Source organism: Anser brachyrhynchus, assembly GCF_964034855.1.
Source record: "Anser brachyrhynchus genome assembly, chromosome: 1".
In the NCBI taxonomy this organism is placed as follows: Eukaryota; Metazoa; Chordata; class Aves; order Anseriformes; family Anatidae; genus Anser; species Anser brachyrhynchus.
The window spans coordinates 58,302,002-58,318,202 of record NC_137694.1 but is presented as its reverse complement, the minus strand read 5'-3'; the positions used below and the strand labels follow the sequence as shown (position 1 = coordinate 58,318,202).

The 16,201-nt window shown below is 42.9% G+C and overlaps 1 protein-coding gene across 1 annotated transcript in view; it reads right to left on the bottom strand.

Annotated features, from left to right (window-relative positions):
• Nucleotides 1-11,703: 11,703 nt before the first annotated feature.
• Nucleotides 11,704-16,201, bottom strand: part of NUAK1 (NUAK family kinase 1) — a 49,733-nt gene continuing 45,235 nt past the window's right edge. The window contains exon 7 of the mRNA XM_080557996.1: nt 11,704-15,746. Within this exon, the coding sequence (XP_080414122.1) occupies nt 14,593-15,746 (1,154 nt within the window). The 3' untranslated portion in view covers nt 11,704-14,592. The remainder of the gene's footprint in view (nt 15,747-16,201) is intronic.

Genomic DNA, 16,201 nt, shown 5'->3' with positions numbered 1-16,201 from the left:
TGGGATTGCTTATTTTCTATATGATAAGGTGTAATTTAAACAGATGCGAGTCATGTCTGGTAAATCTCTATAACTTCTGTTTACCAAGAAGGCCAGATTAGAAGCTAATCCTTTGTTTGCCCTTAAGCCTATACTAGCATCTCCTTCCTCCATTGTATGCATACACATTTGTAGATTTTCACTTTGTCTCCTTCAAATATCATAGCTATGGCAAAAAGTGTAAAAAAGAATCCAACTACTCAGAATGCCTTCAGGGAAGGTAGAAAATGAAGCAGGAAAATCCCCACTGCAAGAAAATCCCCTGAAGCAGGGGTAAAAGCATGCTCAAATATATGCCTCCTTCAATTTTAATATCCTTCCTGAGGGCAGAAGTCTTTGTTCTTCAGGTCTCTTAGTTACCTCAGTCTCCTCTGAGTAAGCTGCAGCATGACTTATCAGTGTGGCTGCTTGGAGTTTTTAAATCTCAGAATTTATACTAAATTCTTTAATTTTAATTTTAAGGGCAGCTGATATATATATATATATTATTTTTTTTTCCCTGCAGTTTATATTGTTTTCGCAACTCTTCCTGTGAGAATGTTTCTGTATCCAAAATTGGTTAGACAGGAATTGTGCTGTGCAGGTCTCTAGCTTCTTTGGTTTAGCTCACTGTAAGATCATAAGGAATACAAGTGTGGAAAGACTGAGAAAAAGATCAAAGTCCAAGGAAATGAAAATGAGAAGAAAATGAACTGGTTTTATTATTACAATAGCTCAAAACAACAACCCTCTGAACAGCAGATTTCACACACTGACAGAAGCAAAATCCTGGATGATTTAATTTCTTTTCCTGATCAAGGCACTTCTGCAAGATGTGCCCAATGCCTCTCCCCAGAGTCATCATGGAAGTGGAACAAAAGCCTGAATGCCACCACAAGACATGTGGCTTGAGCAATCATGGCATCAGTCAGAGTTGTGCTCAGCTACGGACTGTGGTAAAAATGTGCTTAAAAATTGCATAGCTGTATATGTGTTATTGTAATCCCACAAGGAGTCTGAAGCCTTTGATTCTGTGATGCAGTACACACAGACAGCAATGATCAAAAAATATGGGAGGGTACACAGAAGATGCAGCCCAGAGTTCAATTTCTTACCTTTTTTTTTTTTTTTTTTTAGAAAAATAATGTTAAAACGTCACTCATTTATGAATAGAAAGAAAGGTGGATGAGCAGCCAGGAGCAGACACTTGACTGAAAGAAATGCATCTGGATGCAGGCAGGCTGCCCTCACCATCTGTTTTAGCCAGCAAAGCAGAGGCCACTGTCTCAGCAGGTTATTGCAGGTCTGAGGCATCCTGGCATGACTTTCCATCCCTGCTCTGCAGCTCAGCAAACAAGATAGCCTTCGTTCAACCAAATTCCCAGTCCAGAAACCAACTGTTTTGCCCCCTCCAGCCCCTCCTTCCTTCCTGTATTTGGTTATCTGTTTTTAAAGGAAATTGCCCACCCCAGCAGAAGGTATAAATTAGCCCTTTCTTAAAGGATACAGTGAGACTGAACCACAGGATGCGATGTCCAGCTAAGATTTGGACTCTGCTGTTGCCTGTGGCCCATGCCAACCCACAAATCAAATTAGCTTGGCAAAAAAAAAAAAAAAAAGTGGAAAGCGCGTGGTCCTGGTGCCCTGGCCCTCGATTAGTAATGAGCAGCAGTAGGCACCAAAAAAAAAAAACAACCAGTGGTGGTAGTGGGGTACAAAAAACCCTAAATGGCATCCTGAAAGTGCAATGTGTATGTGGAACAGGAGAAATTCAGGAGGGACAATGCGGCAGGGAAACAAGAGGTTTACTGGGTGCACCTTTGTAAAAGGAAAGTCTGGGCTCACCGTGGAGGCTGCCACTGATGTGCCAGCAGGTGCCTGTGCTGGGACACACTGGACACAGGGTGACAAGGAACACTAGGGTGGAAAGAGCTGAGAATAGACTCTCTGAAATACGTATTTTATTTAAGCTCTGGCTTTGCCTCTTTTCTTTCATTCAAAGACTATTTACTCTGGCACTTAAAAAGAAATCAAGTAGGTTAAAGTTCAGCTTTATTATTTTTGTTGTTTTTTAAGGAGTTTAAACCATGGTTGTAAAGGGTTACTTTAGCCATTTGGAAAAGAAATATCTGCATATAAAATTATTCATTTTGGATGTAGGTGAGGATGCCCTATCCACCACAGCAGGGAAGATTATATGGATACAAAATAAAAAGAAAACAGGGACCCTGGAACAACCTCTTTATCTTTTCTCTCTATCACTACACTTGTTGACTGAGTTGTTTCTGAATTCATACATATATATATGTAAGAAGATCAGTGTTGCCACTATAATCTTGGCAAAAGTTCATTCTGTATGCAGTAACTCCTATATGGATCATAGAATCATAGATCCCACATGAAATGCGAAAATTTCCTTTTGGGCAAAGGCATAAGATAGGCTTTTGTAGAGGTATCTGGAGGAAAAAAAAAAAAAAGAAAAAAAAACTCTGGGTGTTTTGCCAGTAACTTGAACAAGAACAGAGCTAGGCTTATGCTGAATGTTTCTGAAAATCTCAGCTTTGATTCGTTAATGACCATTTGTATGATGGACTACTGCAAACCATTTATCCACAGAAATAAATACTCAAAATAGAAGAAAACAGGACACAGCCAGGCAAGCTGTGGTTTGTACCAAAGCTTCAGATTTGCTGAAAGACAGATATATAATATTCCTCATTTTTTTTCTAGAAAACCACTACTGAAGAGGTTTTGCCAGCCTCTTTGAGTTCATGTCAAAAAATAGTACTGAAAACTGACCTTTGGGAATTTTCCTGGATAGCGTTTCACCATCAGATAGAAAGCCATACCCCTGAGTCAGCAAGGAACGGGCAGGCCTACCTTTAAACATGTGAAAGTTATTTATAGGAGTAATTTACTGAATCAGGCCTCATATGAGAGAGACAAGGGGGAAGATTTCATAAGAAGACTAAACTACAGGAAATCCTGTCAGGGTTATGTTTGAAAAGTTGCGTGTGTACCCTCCGAGTCCCACCTTTAAAAGGAGTTTACGTTATAACAAAACTCTTCTTTGTAAAAGTGGTGGTGGTTTGCTGGAAGATGGACTTGATGAGTCTGCTGCCAACCTGGTGGTAGACTTCTGCTAAGGTAGAGTATTAATTCCGAGCAAAGCCACCAAATATCAATACAGGACAGATTACTGGAAGTCTGCTATTCTAGTAACAAATTGACCTCATAATTTCCTGAGTGCTGGCAAGCATCACTCAAAGAAGGAACCACTAAGACTTGCATGGGAATTTGAGTGCCTACATTTGTTATTTCCTCTTAGGAACCACTCATTCTCTAAAAAACAAACCTTGCTAAGGTGTCTCAAGCGGGACACTCAGAAATTGCAGTACCTAAAACCACTAGACATTTTATAAAACCCTAGTCTGAACCTACAATGCATTAGTCCCTCACAAGAAGAGATCTCCCTAACAAAAACTTGCCTGTTCTGCTGAAAGACAATATCCATAATCACTGGTAAGAAGACCACGTTTGGTTATTTTTTGTAATTATTCCCCACCTCTCGGAGCAAGCTGAGATGACCTTCCAACAATAGTTTATTTCTTCTTGGCTTGAATTGAACAAAGGCTTTCTATTCACATGCATGTGAAAGGGAGTGTGGATGTTTTTGTGGTGAAAGATCAGGTCTCTCTTTTGAACTTTGCAGTGGATAGGGCTAACTGTAGCATCTCTGAGGCTTTCACTGTCCTTTCAGAAAGCAGCCAACTAAATATTAGTTTGGAGTGTTTACCTGGAGTAAGGAGTATATAAAACATATCAAGGTAATAAATTAATCTAGAGTATTTTGATTTTTCCGTGAGGTCAGATGAGCAAAACACAATTCCTACCAGTGGCTAGTACGTACTCACCATGTTTCTGGAAATTTGCTACTAGATATGCAATGCTCGGTGGACAAGCTGTGACTGGTCATATATCAAGTATTTCTTTGTTTCATTTCTCAGACTCAACAGAGCATCTTTTCTGTAACTGGAGCACCTTGCTTCAACTTTTGACCAGGGCTTCCTCAGGACACGAAATGGTTTAAGGGGTGAAGGCATACAAACTAGGTGAGGGAATTCCTTTCTCAGCAGTATCAGCTTCACCGAGAGAGTTTATGGTGGAATGGGTACAGGTCAAATTAAGGTTTAGTGAGTGTGTTGACAAAAATGGTTTTTCTGCTGTCTGACGCAATCTGGTTCTCTCAGAATACGTGCATTTTTAAAGTATTTTTAGGGGTGACCTCTGTGGCAAGGGTGACTTTGCAGGTGTTGGGGGGGGGGGGGGCGTACTTCTGTCAGAGGGGAAAATATGCAAATCTTCCTTTCTTTGCATGGCAGAACTTTAACAAAAGCTGCCCCTGACAGCCCCATTCAAGCATGTGATGGATTCTGGCCCCTCTTTCATGTGACTGTTGTCTTTGTACCAGGACTCCCTGGAGGGGCTATAAGAGCTCACTCTCTGCCCATACCAAGCAAGATGTTATCCTCCATGCACTATTGCAGCTCTGCTACAAATGGTCACAACTTGCCAACTTGCAACTCTTGTTACTTATATCCAATGCATATAAATATTTGAAAAGAGGGTGTCAAGAGGGTGGAGCTGGTCTCTGTTCTGTTGTGTCCAGCAAGAGGATGAGAGGCAATGGGCACACACTGAAGCACAGGAGGGTCTGGCTCAATATGACAGGGCACTTCTTTGCTGTGAGGGTGAAAGAGCACTGGAACAGGTTGTCCAGAGAGATTTTAGTCTTCTCTGGAGATATTCAAAACCTGCCTGGATGCTATCCTGTGCAATGTGTTCTAGGTGATCCTGCTTGGCAGGGGGGTTGGACTAGATGATCTTCACAGGTCCTTTCCAACTTCAATCATTTTGTGATTCTGTGAACAAACCTAGCTGCTTGTGTTTGTCATGGAAAAAGTAATGAGGGAGGCTCCAGTAAATCTGCTCTGGTATTAGAATGGAACATAGGGAAATTGTTACTTATCTCCAGTGCAAGTAAGGACTATCCCCTCTGCTCTTCCACCAAGTTGAAATGCAGCCTCTACTCTGTCTCATTTTCTTGTAATTGTCAATAGTTCTGTTTCTTCCAGAGGAACCGACATAAGGACCTGGGGAACTACAGGCCTGTCAGTCTGACCTCAGTGCCAGGGAGCAATTTATCTTGAATGCCCTCACATGGCACATACAGGTCAACCCAGTTATCAGGCCCAGTCAGCAGTGGTTTACGAAAGGAAGGTCCTTCTTGACAAACCTGATCTCCTTCTATGACAAGGTGATCCATTTAGTGGATGAGGGAAAGGCTGTGGATATTTTCTACCTACACTTTTGTAAAGCTTTTGACATTTTCCCACAGCATTCTCCTGAAGTAACAGGCTGCTTATGGCTTGGATGGGCGTATGCTTTGCTGGGTAAAAAACTGTCTGGGTTGCCAGGCCCAAAGAGTTGTGGTGAATGGAGTTAACCAGCTAGAGGCTGGTCAGTAGCGGTGTCCCCCAGGGCTCAGTACTGGGGCCAGTTCTCTTTAATATCTTTATCAAATATTTTGACAAGGGGATTGAGTGCATCCTCTGTAAGTTCACAGACGACACCAAGTTAGGCACAAGTGTCGATCTGCTTGAGGTTAGGAAGGCTCTGCAGAGGGATCTGGATAGGCTGGAGCAATGGGCTGAGGCCAGCTGTATGAAGTTCAACAAGGCCAAGTGCCGGGTCCTGCACCTGGGGCACAACAACCCCAAGCAGCACTACAGGCTGCGGGAAGAGTGACTGGAAAGCTGCCTGGTGGAAAGCAACCTGGGAGTATTGGTTGATAGTCGGCTGAATTATGAGCCAGCAGTGTGCTTGGGTGGCCAAGAAGGCCAGCAACATCCTGGCTTGTATCAGAAACAGTGTGGTCAGCAGGACTAGCGAAGTGATTGCCCCTCTGTGCTCAGCTCTGGTGAGGCCGCACCTCGAGTGCTGTGTTCAGCTTTGGGCCCCTCACTACGAGAAGGACATCGAGGTGCTGGAGGAGTGGCTGAGGGAACAGGGGGCTGTTTTACCTAAAGAAAATGAGGCTCAGAGGAGACCTTATTGCTCTCTACAACTCAAAGGAGGCTGGGGGTTGGTCTCTTCTCCCAGGCAACAAGCAACAGGACAATAAGAAATGTCCTCAAATTGCACCAGGGTAGATTTAGGCTTGATATTAGGAAAACGTTATTCACTGAAAGGATTGTGAAGGACTGGAACAGGCAGCCCAGAGAAGTGGTTGAGTCACCATCCCTGGAGGTATTTAAAAGAAGTGTAGTGTGGAGCTCAGGGACATGGTTTAGTGATAGGTTAATGGTTGGACTTGATGATCTTAGAGGTCTTTTCCAACCTAAATCATTCTATGATTCTATAAGTCATTGCCAGATCAGGGCCTTAATTTGGAACTTTTCAGAAAATAGCATTTGGGGTCTGGTGAAAAGGAACTACGCTGATGGATCTGGACACCACAATCATTTTTTGTAGATCAGATGACATCATTGATATATTCTCTGGACTGTTTGTACCTTCTCTAATAATCATAGAATTATTCAGGTTAGAAAAGACCCTTAAGATCACCAAGTCCAACTATCCACCTAACTACCAAGTCTACCGCTAAGCAGAAGGGCAATTTCCATGTCCATCCAGACATGGACTGATCTGCATGCTATTGCCACTGATCTGGTGGGATACTCTGGGTTAAGACCACGTTAGGAACTTGACCAAATGTACCACTTCACTTCCCTTGAAGTGAATTGTTTGAACTCTAACAATAGCTATGAGCTCTTGGAAATTTTGCCAGTGTTTCATCGGAAAGGGCCTGAGTCTCCACATCCTTCAACCAGTACTCCAAGTCATCCAATCCCAAGAAATGAACAACATTTTGAATTCCTAAGGAAAAAAAAAAAAAAAAGCCAGTAACGATAAATTCTATTTCAGCTGAAGAATTGTGTAATTTCCCCAAAATCTTGGAAGCAGGGACTTATCTACACAACACCCTGGTGTGTCAATAATTTGAAAGACCCCTGCCAGCTAAGGCAAGGCTGAAATTTCAGAGGAAGTTAGTCACTTGGACTGACTAATTGACTTTTGATGTGTACAATCTAAGGTCCAGTATGTTTTACCTTTTAAGTACCTAGTAACCACAGCTTAGTCTGAGGTCACAAGGAGCAGAAGATGGCCATCGGTTTCAAAAATTCAGGCGTGGGCATCTCAAACTGGCTTCATGGAAACAGATGTTTCTAAAATCCCATTTGAAAATCTGGAACTCTTCAAACAGGAAAATTGAATGGTCAGCACGTAGGACTTGAAGCTATTCCCACTGAATCCAACCAGAATTTCACAGTGATATAAATTTCGTTTTCAAGGCTGGATGCTCATCCAGGTTGGGCCAGCAGCAGTTTGCACTATCTGGAGATCTACTGCTTGACCATTAGCCATTGCCTCTTTCCACTCTGACACAAATTTTTCCTGGGAGCACAAGGGGATTAACTACCTTGGGGTTTCTAAGGACCGGAGCTGACTGAAATTCCTCATAGCACTGAGTTGTATGGGAATTCAGCAAACCTCTCTTCTCAGGCAGCAGATCCCTCATCTCAAGAAATCTTTTGATTAATCTGTCAAGCTCTGGGACGTGCAGCAAAAGAGAACAACAGAGCTTGAAGGAACATTTAAAGAAAAAATTTTTTGTAATTCCCAGCACAGCCAGAATGATGACACACACTCCGAGTCTAGCAAACTTGCCTGGCAGGCAGTTTGGGCTTTATATGTAAATATAAACATATATTTACATATTTCCTAACATCTGTTTTGAATTTGTTTTCCCTTTGGTTCTATTTAAAGTATGTCTTTTCCTATTATCTCTGAGGCTGAAATTTGGAGGGGTCTGCTAATAAACTCTATCACTGCAAAGCAAGAAGACACACTCTCCAACCTCCCCAGCGCTCAAGCCAGTTCCTTTACAGCTGTTCCTCACTTGTATTTCAAAGTGCAACAGCATCTCCCAGCCTATGAAAGCAGCACAATTTCCTAAGTAGATTCCTGCTGGGTAGGGTATAATATCACCACCACTTCCAAGAGTTCACATTCAGTTGGTCTAACCCATTTGTCCCGGCAGCCCAGCGCCTAAATTACTCCTCCACATGGTGTCTTTTTCAGAGAGCACCCTGCTATTAGCTCAAGGCCCTGTTCATAGTTTCTCTCCTCTAGCTTTACATCCAAGAAGAAAAATTACCTGCTGCAAGGCACCAGAGCTGGAGCCACTGCTGCAGGACAAGGTCGTGCCTCGGGCCAGTCAGCCACCAGCCTGCAAAGCAGAGCCAGTGCCAGGACCAGGGTAAATGCTGCAAAAGCACCTCGCAAGTAAAATTCAACCCACTGTACTGACAGGGTGCCGCGCAGTCTGTGGAGGGAAACAAAACAAAACAGCAAACAAGTTCTGAACAAAGTGTGAGACTGATAGACATTATTTGTCTTAAACAAATCAGATGAGGTGAATGGGGAAAGGGCAGAAAGAATAATCGAGGCTGGCTGACATCAACGTTTCCACATGGTCTCTGACAGCTTCAAGGCTGGGTGTGCTTTGTGAGAGATGGTGTTCACTGTAAAAGACCCTGAGTACGAGCCAGTAGTGGAGTTGCTTTGAGGAATGAACAAGTAGTGCGATGTCCTGACCTGCCAGTGTGCCTATGGCCAACAACCACAGCTGATTTTCTTATTTTGTTGGCAGTCACCTACCTAATCCTTTGGTGGCCCTGGGCCTGGTGCACTTCTCAGTGTGAACTGTAAGCTCAGCACATAGGTAGGGCATGAGGAGACTTCTGGACATATATAAAATTGTCTTGTAAAATGTTTTTCCAAGGAATGATTAAGCGTCGGTGCGAATACATATGATGTCCTTAAAAGAGCAGGGTTCTCTATTGCCAGATGATGTGCAAATCAAAGGTTTTTCTGCACTGATGAAATTCCAGGAAACATGGGGTGGGGGAGAAGAGCTGTAGAGAGATAGCCAGAAACAAGATGCTCAGATCATCTATCCAAAAAAGTTGCTTCTCCAGCCAAATTACTAAGTCCTTTATGAGAAAGATGTCTTGGTTTGGCAAGGAAGAGGAGGCAGCTCCACCAGACAATAATAATAACAATAATAAAAAAAGCCCTAGTCGAATACTAAATACCATCATTCCAAGGGAAACACAACTTGTTCTCTGTTCAGTTAAAACTTTCAGTTGAAACCCTGAAACCAGTAACCCTGGAACAGGAACCGGAGCCTGGGCTGATGCTAGCAAATGCTTAAGTTTCTATTGGCTCGGTAAATGCATTTCTGCAGAATCATCTTCAGAAGCATCTCTTTTTAATGAGATGTGAATCACCAAGATAAACTCCTGACTAAACTGATAAGCTTCTCATATACACATTTACATGAGTATTGGTCTTCTCCCTTCATTGGACTGGTTATGACTTACCCTGTAGCTATAACCCAGGCTCTGGTGTTGCAAAGTTTATAATTACACATACTAGCAAATTTATCTGCAAATACATTTGTCTGCGATAACTGAAAGTGCCAACCCTTTGCCTCAGTGTCGTGCCTTATTTTCACAGTCCCTGAAGCCTCTAAACAGAGACCAGAGCTGTGAGAAAAGTCACAACTACAAACCAAACACAAGCTTCTCTGCCTAGAAAAGGTGCTGTGCCACTTCGCTTCTCTTGCTACTGCTACGGGTTGATTGTGGGCACCGCCTCAAAGACTGTGACAACACTGAAGGGGAGATGCCCCCTCCACTGCACCAGTGATTTAGGGGCTGGTGAGCTCTGAGGAGCAGTGTCAGGCTGTCCCATGAACGTCTGGGCTGACCTCCGGGTGCTGTGCTGCTGTATCATGCTATCACATGAGATGGCCCCAGGACTTCAGTAAATGCACCACAGGTGTGAGAGGGACCCCTGCACTGCCACGCTATGTACATACATATGCTTTGCAGAATCGGAAACCAAGATTGCAAACTTTTAAGAAGGGTTATGAAGTTACTATCTATGGCTGCTATGAAAAAAAATGACACACTACTGCTCTGTCACTCAACTATGCAGCTGCCAAGGCTCCTGTCTTGCTTCCTTGCTCCAGTCTTGCCCAATCCATAAAACTTCAGCAGTTTCTGAGAAACATTGGAATCCCCACAGCACAGACCAGGTCTAGCTACAGACTATGTAACTTCAGCGAAGGTGTATCACCACACACTTATTTCCTTTAATAAATAGGGCCACTAGACGCCCACCTCCCCACCACACCCCAGAAGTGTGTGCTCTCAGAACCGTACAAACATGTACATAATTTCTTCTCAGTACTTGCCACATGCGCACACCATAACCAGCCCTCCAGATTTTTTTTTTCTAAGTCATTATTTTTAAAAGAAAACAAATGGTTTGCCCTCAACTTCATTTTTTTTTTCCTAGTATGTGCTAAAATAAGAAGTTTCATAATTGCTATTGCAGAAGAGACTTACATTACATTTTCCACCATCCAGCACCCACACAGTTAGACCTTATTCATCTCAGGTACAAGAACACACTTGCTGACTTTGAATATGTACCTTTCACTTTCTGACTCAATTAGCATATGGCAGCTAATCATTCTCTTTGTAAGGTATTAACAGCTTATTTGCCTTTCTGCATCATTGCGTTTTTCTGTTAATTCCCACTGGTTGTTAAGTGGTGATGATAAATAAATCTAGCACCTACAGCCACGACTTTTTGCTTTAAAAAGCCTGAGAGAAAATGAATTACAAAAATGAAAGTCTCTTTTGCATGAGATCCAAACTTTGGTTCCTAATCCAAACCTTCCATAATTTAAAAAGCAGAGGAATACACACCACAGGTATCTTGGCTGGCTGCATCAAGGGTGCAGTTTAATCGTGTCTTGCTCAGAGCCAACTTCAAGACAGTGCCAACCATTTCCTTTATTTTAACAAGACACCAGCACACACAGCATACCTAACACCCAGTTTCCTTTATGAAAATGACCTGCTTTCCAAGAAAAACAATCCCAAGACTTTTGGTTATCAAGGGGACTCCAAAAACCGAAAACTAACTCCTTTTTGCTTCTTTTTGCCAGCTGACTACTCTGACTGCTCAAAGCCATCTGACCGAAACCATTCCATATTCGACAACAGAAGACAGCCACCAGTCTTTTGCTGAAACAACCCTTAAATTACACCACAGGGACATTAAAATTGGAAATAAACTGTCCCCCCCACCAGAGAGGGGAAAGGACCGTGGCCATGTGTCTCTGGGCTACAAATAAGTTGTGCCGTGTCTCAAAAGCCGGCCTGCTCTGTCTCACCTGCAGCACACCTGGCCCACAAACCTTCTTATCTTCCAGCAGAGAAAGCCCAGTCAGCTGTTATTCTCCACCAAACATTTACAGAGCTGAAAGCCTTGGGCATTTTGTGGTGCCAAATTGTTCATAGCAGGGGAGTCTCTGTGGCCACCCACATTATACTGAAATGCACAAACCAGCCAAGAAGCTCTGCATAAACAACTTGGTACAATGCGCTGTGATGCTGCTGCATTTCTACATGACAAGTTCATTACCATTTGGCCTTGGCTGATGCTGACGTACAGTGAAAAAGAAAGAGAGAGACTTCACAGTTACATTAATTCCATTTTATTTAATAAAAAACAGTATCAGATTAAAAATACAAACACTTTGGGTGATTATCCAGCGTTTTCCCCTGTGTGCCTCATAGAGCTCAAACCAACCAAGGACTGGGAGAAAAAACAAAAACAAAAACAAAACAAAACACCAAACAATTTTGGCCGGAGCTGTAAAATAATGTTGCACCAATTAAATTACACCAAATATATTATTATACCTTTGAAATGGCTTTCAGACCAATAAATAAAAAAAAGACAAATTCAAATAAAAAAGTCAACTTTGTATTACAAAAAAATTAAATAAAAATCACAACACTAATAATAACAATGTGCAGTCAAGTTTTTTTTTCTTCTCCTCTAGGAATGATAACATGCCAGTAAACATGTAACATGCCAGTAACATGCCAGTAAATCCCTACGAAACATTTCCAGTTTGGCAGCAAGCAGTCACTCACTCATTCACATTTGTACACAAGGAAGCAGGCCTGGGCAAAAGCCTAGGTAGATACGAGCCTTCAGGGTGCTCCTCAGTTCCCTGCCACAGCTGGTTGAGTTCCCTTCCCTTCATCGTAAAACCTCTATAAATCCACTCAAGATTTAGCACCAGATCCGCAGGGAAGGTGTCAATCAGTGTAACCCCACCAAAGGGATGCTCCATCACGTCAACAGGACGGTGCTGAGTTACACCAGCTGAGGATCTGGCTCTCCTGCCCCAGGGCACAAGTTAAAAGCTGTGGCTGTAAAGTTTCTGAAAGGCCATGGAGACTACGTTGGGTTGTTTTCAAACACATCACAGTAAAACTATTAATTAAATAAACTGCAAAATTGAGTGTTGGATTTGGATGGGCTGAAAGAGCAAATGCAGGACCTGTGAGAAGGCAGGACATCTGAGCATCACACCAAAAGTGTCATACAGGTCTATAGAGAAATGCCCTGAAATTGCCCTTCCTGAGCAAATGAGCAGTGAGCCAAATTTCACTTGACTGCCTGAGAGCACATCTCTCATACATTTTGTGGATATTGATGCCATTGACTCCAGGGCCAAATTTGGTCCAGTGTTTCACAAGAAGAAAAGGTTCTCCACAGAGACAGATTAACCGACTTAGGAAATTTGAGCTCATTCATCTTTATGCTAGGCAGCCTTGTTGGCTTTTAGGAGGAACTGGCAGACTGAAGTACCATGACGCACCAAATAAACAATTTACAAGTGAAATTGCTCCCTGCCCCAGATGCCAACTGTTTGTGGGGTTACCCCTGAATTCCCAGAGGAACACTTTCCATTTCTGCATTACTTCTAGGATTTTGGACACAGTGGGCCAAAGTCTGTTTTCAATTCCAGTTCCAGGGGAGGAGTGAGAACAGAGTTTGTGCCATGCTTCTCTCTTCTGGATATGTCTGCACACATGAATTTTGCAGCTGTGGCTCATTTGACATCATAGGCTGAAACCTACCATTTATTCACACCAGTGCACCTCTAAGATAGCCAGGGGCTATGTGCTCACATAAATGAGACTGAAATGGGCCTTAAGATTCCAGTTTGCCCAGGCCTGTCAAACACACAGTGCCTTTCTGACAGAGGCTTACATTCAGGTAATCCAGTAGACCCATGTGATACCTTTATGGGAGTTGAAGCCTTTAGTCTGGATATTTAGGTATGTCTGAGAACGCACACCCATATCCTTCCTGTTTTTTCAAGCTGGTATCATTGCACATGCAGTACCAGCTACACTATCTACATAGAGGCCTGCATTTTTATGCTAACTGTTATCAAATCTACTATTATCATTTCATCGCTCAATTCTTTTTGCTCCATTACTACCTACTTAGAAACATTTTCATTTGGAGAGAGGCATATTCCCAGCAGCTTTCTGACCTCTATCCGTTTCCTACATGCTACAACCTTTTCTTTACTTAACATTCTGGTCACAAACTACCTGTCACCCTCAGATACTACAAGCTAATAGCAAGGTGGCACCCTTTGCTGACAGTGACTGAACTCTAGGTTGGAGGCTCTGTTAACCCTTGGGACCCTTTGTTAGATCCATCTACCTATGGGCATCCATCTGGCTGGCCATTTTGAAAAAGTCAAATTGGACACATGGGTTGAAATGTTTTGAAGAGTCACGTAGCTGCTTACAACATCCATTCCTTTCAGCTCCTGTTCTCATTTCTCTGACTCTGTTTTTGCTGGTAGTTGGAAAAAAATTTAGGGCCTCCTGCTCACTGAAGAGCAATGGCTGTGGGAAGGGCCAGATCTGAATGCCTGCTCCATGCAAGGTTATTCTGGGCTAACACTCTCAAATTATTTGTCCCAGAAAGGGTTCAGACACCTCTCAGATCACCCTGGCAGAAGGAACCGTGGTGACCATCCAGCCTGATCTCCTGCATAATGCAAACTGAAGATCCGCAACATGTAATGCCTGTATCCAGATGAATAATTTCAGGGAAAAGTAAAGCTTCTCTTTCTAAAAGACATCCAAAATTGACTTGAAGAATTCAGTTCATCTCTTGATATAGCTAATCTAAAATTAATTAGAAACCTCTCAAAATGTGTGTGCCTCACTTCCAGTTTTAATTCTAACTTTCACTTCAAGCCATTAAATCTCGATGCTTTTGTCTGCTAGATCCTGATACACTTTCATCACATATGCAAAGACCAAAGGATTTTCTGTGGTCAGCTAGGTAATATTTTGAGGACACAGAATTAGAGAAGTGTGAGATGACTTTGGGGCTATTTTAGACTTTGCTAGGAGTTCAGCTATGTGGGTACAATCAAGTCTTTTGAAGGAAAACCTACCATCATCAGCAAATCAGTAACCTGGCTTACTTCACCATAAAGGTACACAGAACAACTCCCTTCCCTCCCTTTCCATCTTCCATCTGCTAGTTGAGCTTGTTGCAGATCTCTAGGGCTTTCTTGTAGACCTGAGTCACATCATCCATGTCTGTGAGAAGGGAAAAACTGCTGTCCCCCAGACGGTTGCGATATCGTTTTAGATACTGTGGCCGTGGGCGGTTCTGAAGTCCTTCGAAGTCTTGGATCTGGAGGAAATTTTCAGCAGAGACACAGCTCCGTATCCTCTGTCTGTTTGGCCTGTTCTCTTGCAAATCCAGCAAATCAAAGGAGTCACTGGACAAAATACTGTCATCACTAATCACGCTGGAAGGGCGACTGTAACTTCGAGGTAATGCATCCCCAGGCAGGACCACTTCCTCCATGGCCTCCAATGTCGGTGTATCAGGGCTAATTAAAGCAGATTCAGTGCTGCTGGTAGAATACTTGCTGTTATGTTTCAAGATACCCTTACGCCTGCAGGAATGACTGTAAGACCCATTTCTGGATGGCTCTGTGACCCCCGGAGAAGTGTCACTGTTTACTGTTTCATCATTATTGTCCAAGAGTTCAGAAGATTCACTTCGTTCTGGAGAGGAGTAATAGCCGGATTCTCTCTGCTGAGTCTTCTTTAGGATTCCTTTTTTTGGCATTAGTGAAGACTGCTTAGTGCCATATTTGGCTACTACCTCTCCCTCCACAACACTTTTAATGGCTACGCCAGTCCTACACAACTCTTGCTCCAACTTAAAAGCAGAGGGTAACACTGGGCTGACCACACCTTCAATGAACCCTGCACTGTGAGATCGATGTTCACTGTTACTCCTTTTCTTCAGAATGCCTTTGGGTCTCTTGGAGGTGGGTTTGGATGCATTGTCAGCTCCCCCTTCCTGGATGGACTGTGCAATGTCATTTTCCTTTTTTGATTTCTTCAGAGACCTTTGTCTCTCTAGTGTGACTTCAGGACCTTTGGGCTTAGAAAGGCACTTCACTTTGGTTTCAGTCTCTGGCTGGAGGCCAGTAGAACGGTGATGCCAATCAATGAACCTTGCCAGCAATGGGGACTCCGAGTCCCTCATGGCATCACAGTCACAAACACTACTCTTGTAGCCCCAGTTAACCCACCAGTGGTTGGCAATGTCTTCAATGGTTGCTCGGCGTTCAGGGTTCACCATCAGCATCCATCTGATAAGACCACGAGCATCTATGGACAAAGAATAAAATATAAAGTTTAAAATATTGGCACTCTTGGTTTCCTCAGTTTAAAACTGAAGCCTGAAGCTAATCAAAAGCGCAAAAATAATGGTTCTTACAACTGAAGATGTGAAAGGGGCAAGGCGTTGGCCATCAGTCAATGCTGGAAAATGAATTCCAGGACTACTTTCTATCAACAGAGTATGATACACCCAGGCTGAATTGGTACATTTGTTTACCAAATAAATTAATATTTGTCTTGTATTGGTCAATGAATAGTTCCATATTACTGAAAGAAATCACCAATCTGTCATAGAATCACAGAATCTTTAAGGTTGGAAAAGACCTCCAAGATCATCTGGTCCAACCACCCCTACCACCAATGTCACCCACTAAACCGCATCCCTAAGCACCACGTCCAACCTTTCCTTGAATGCCCCCAGAGACTGTGACTCTACCACCTCC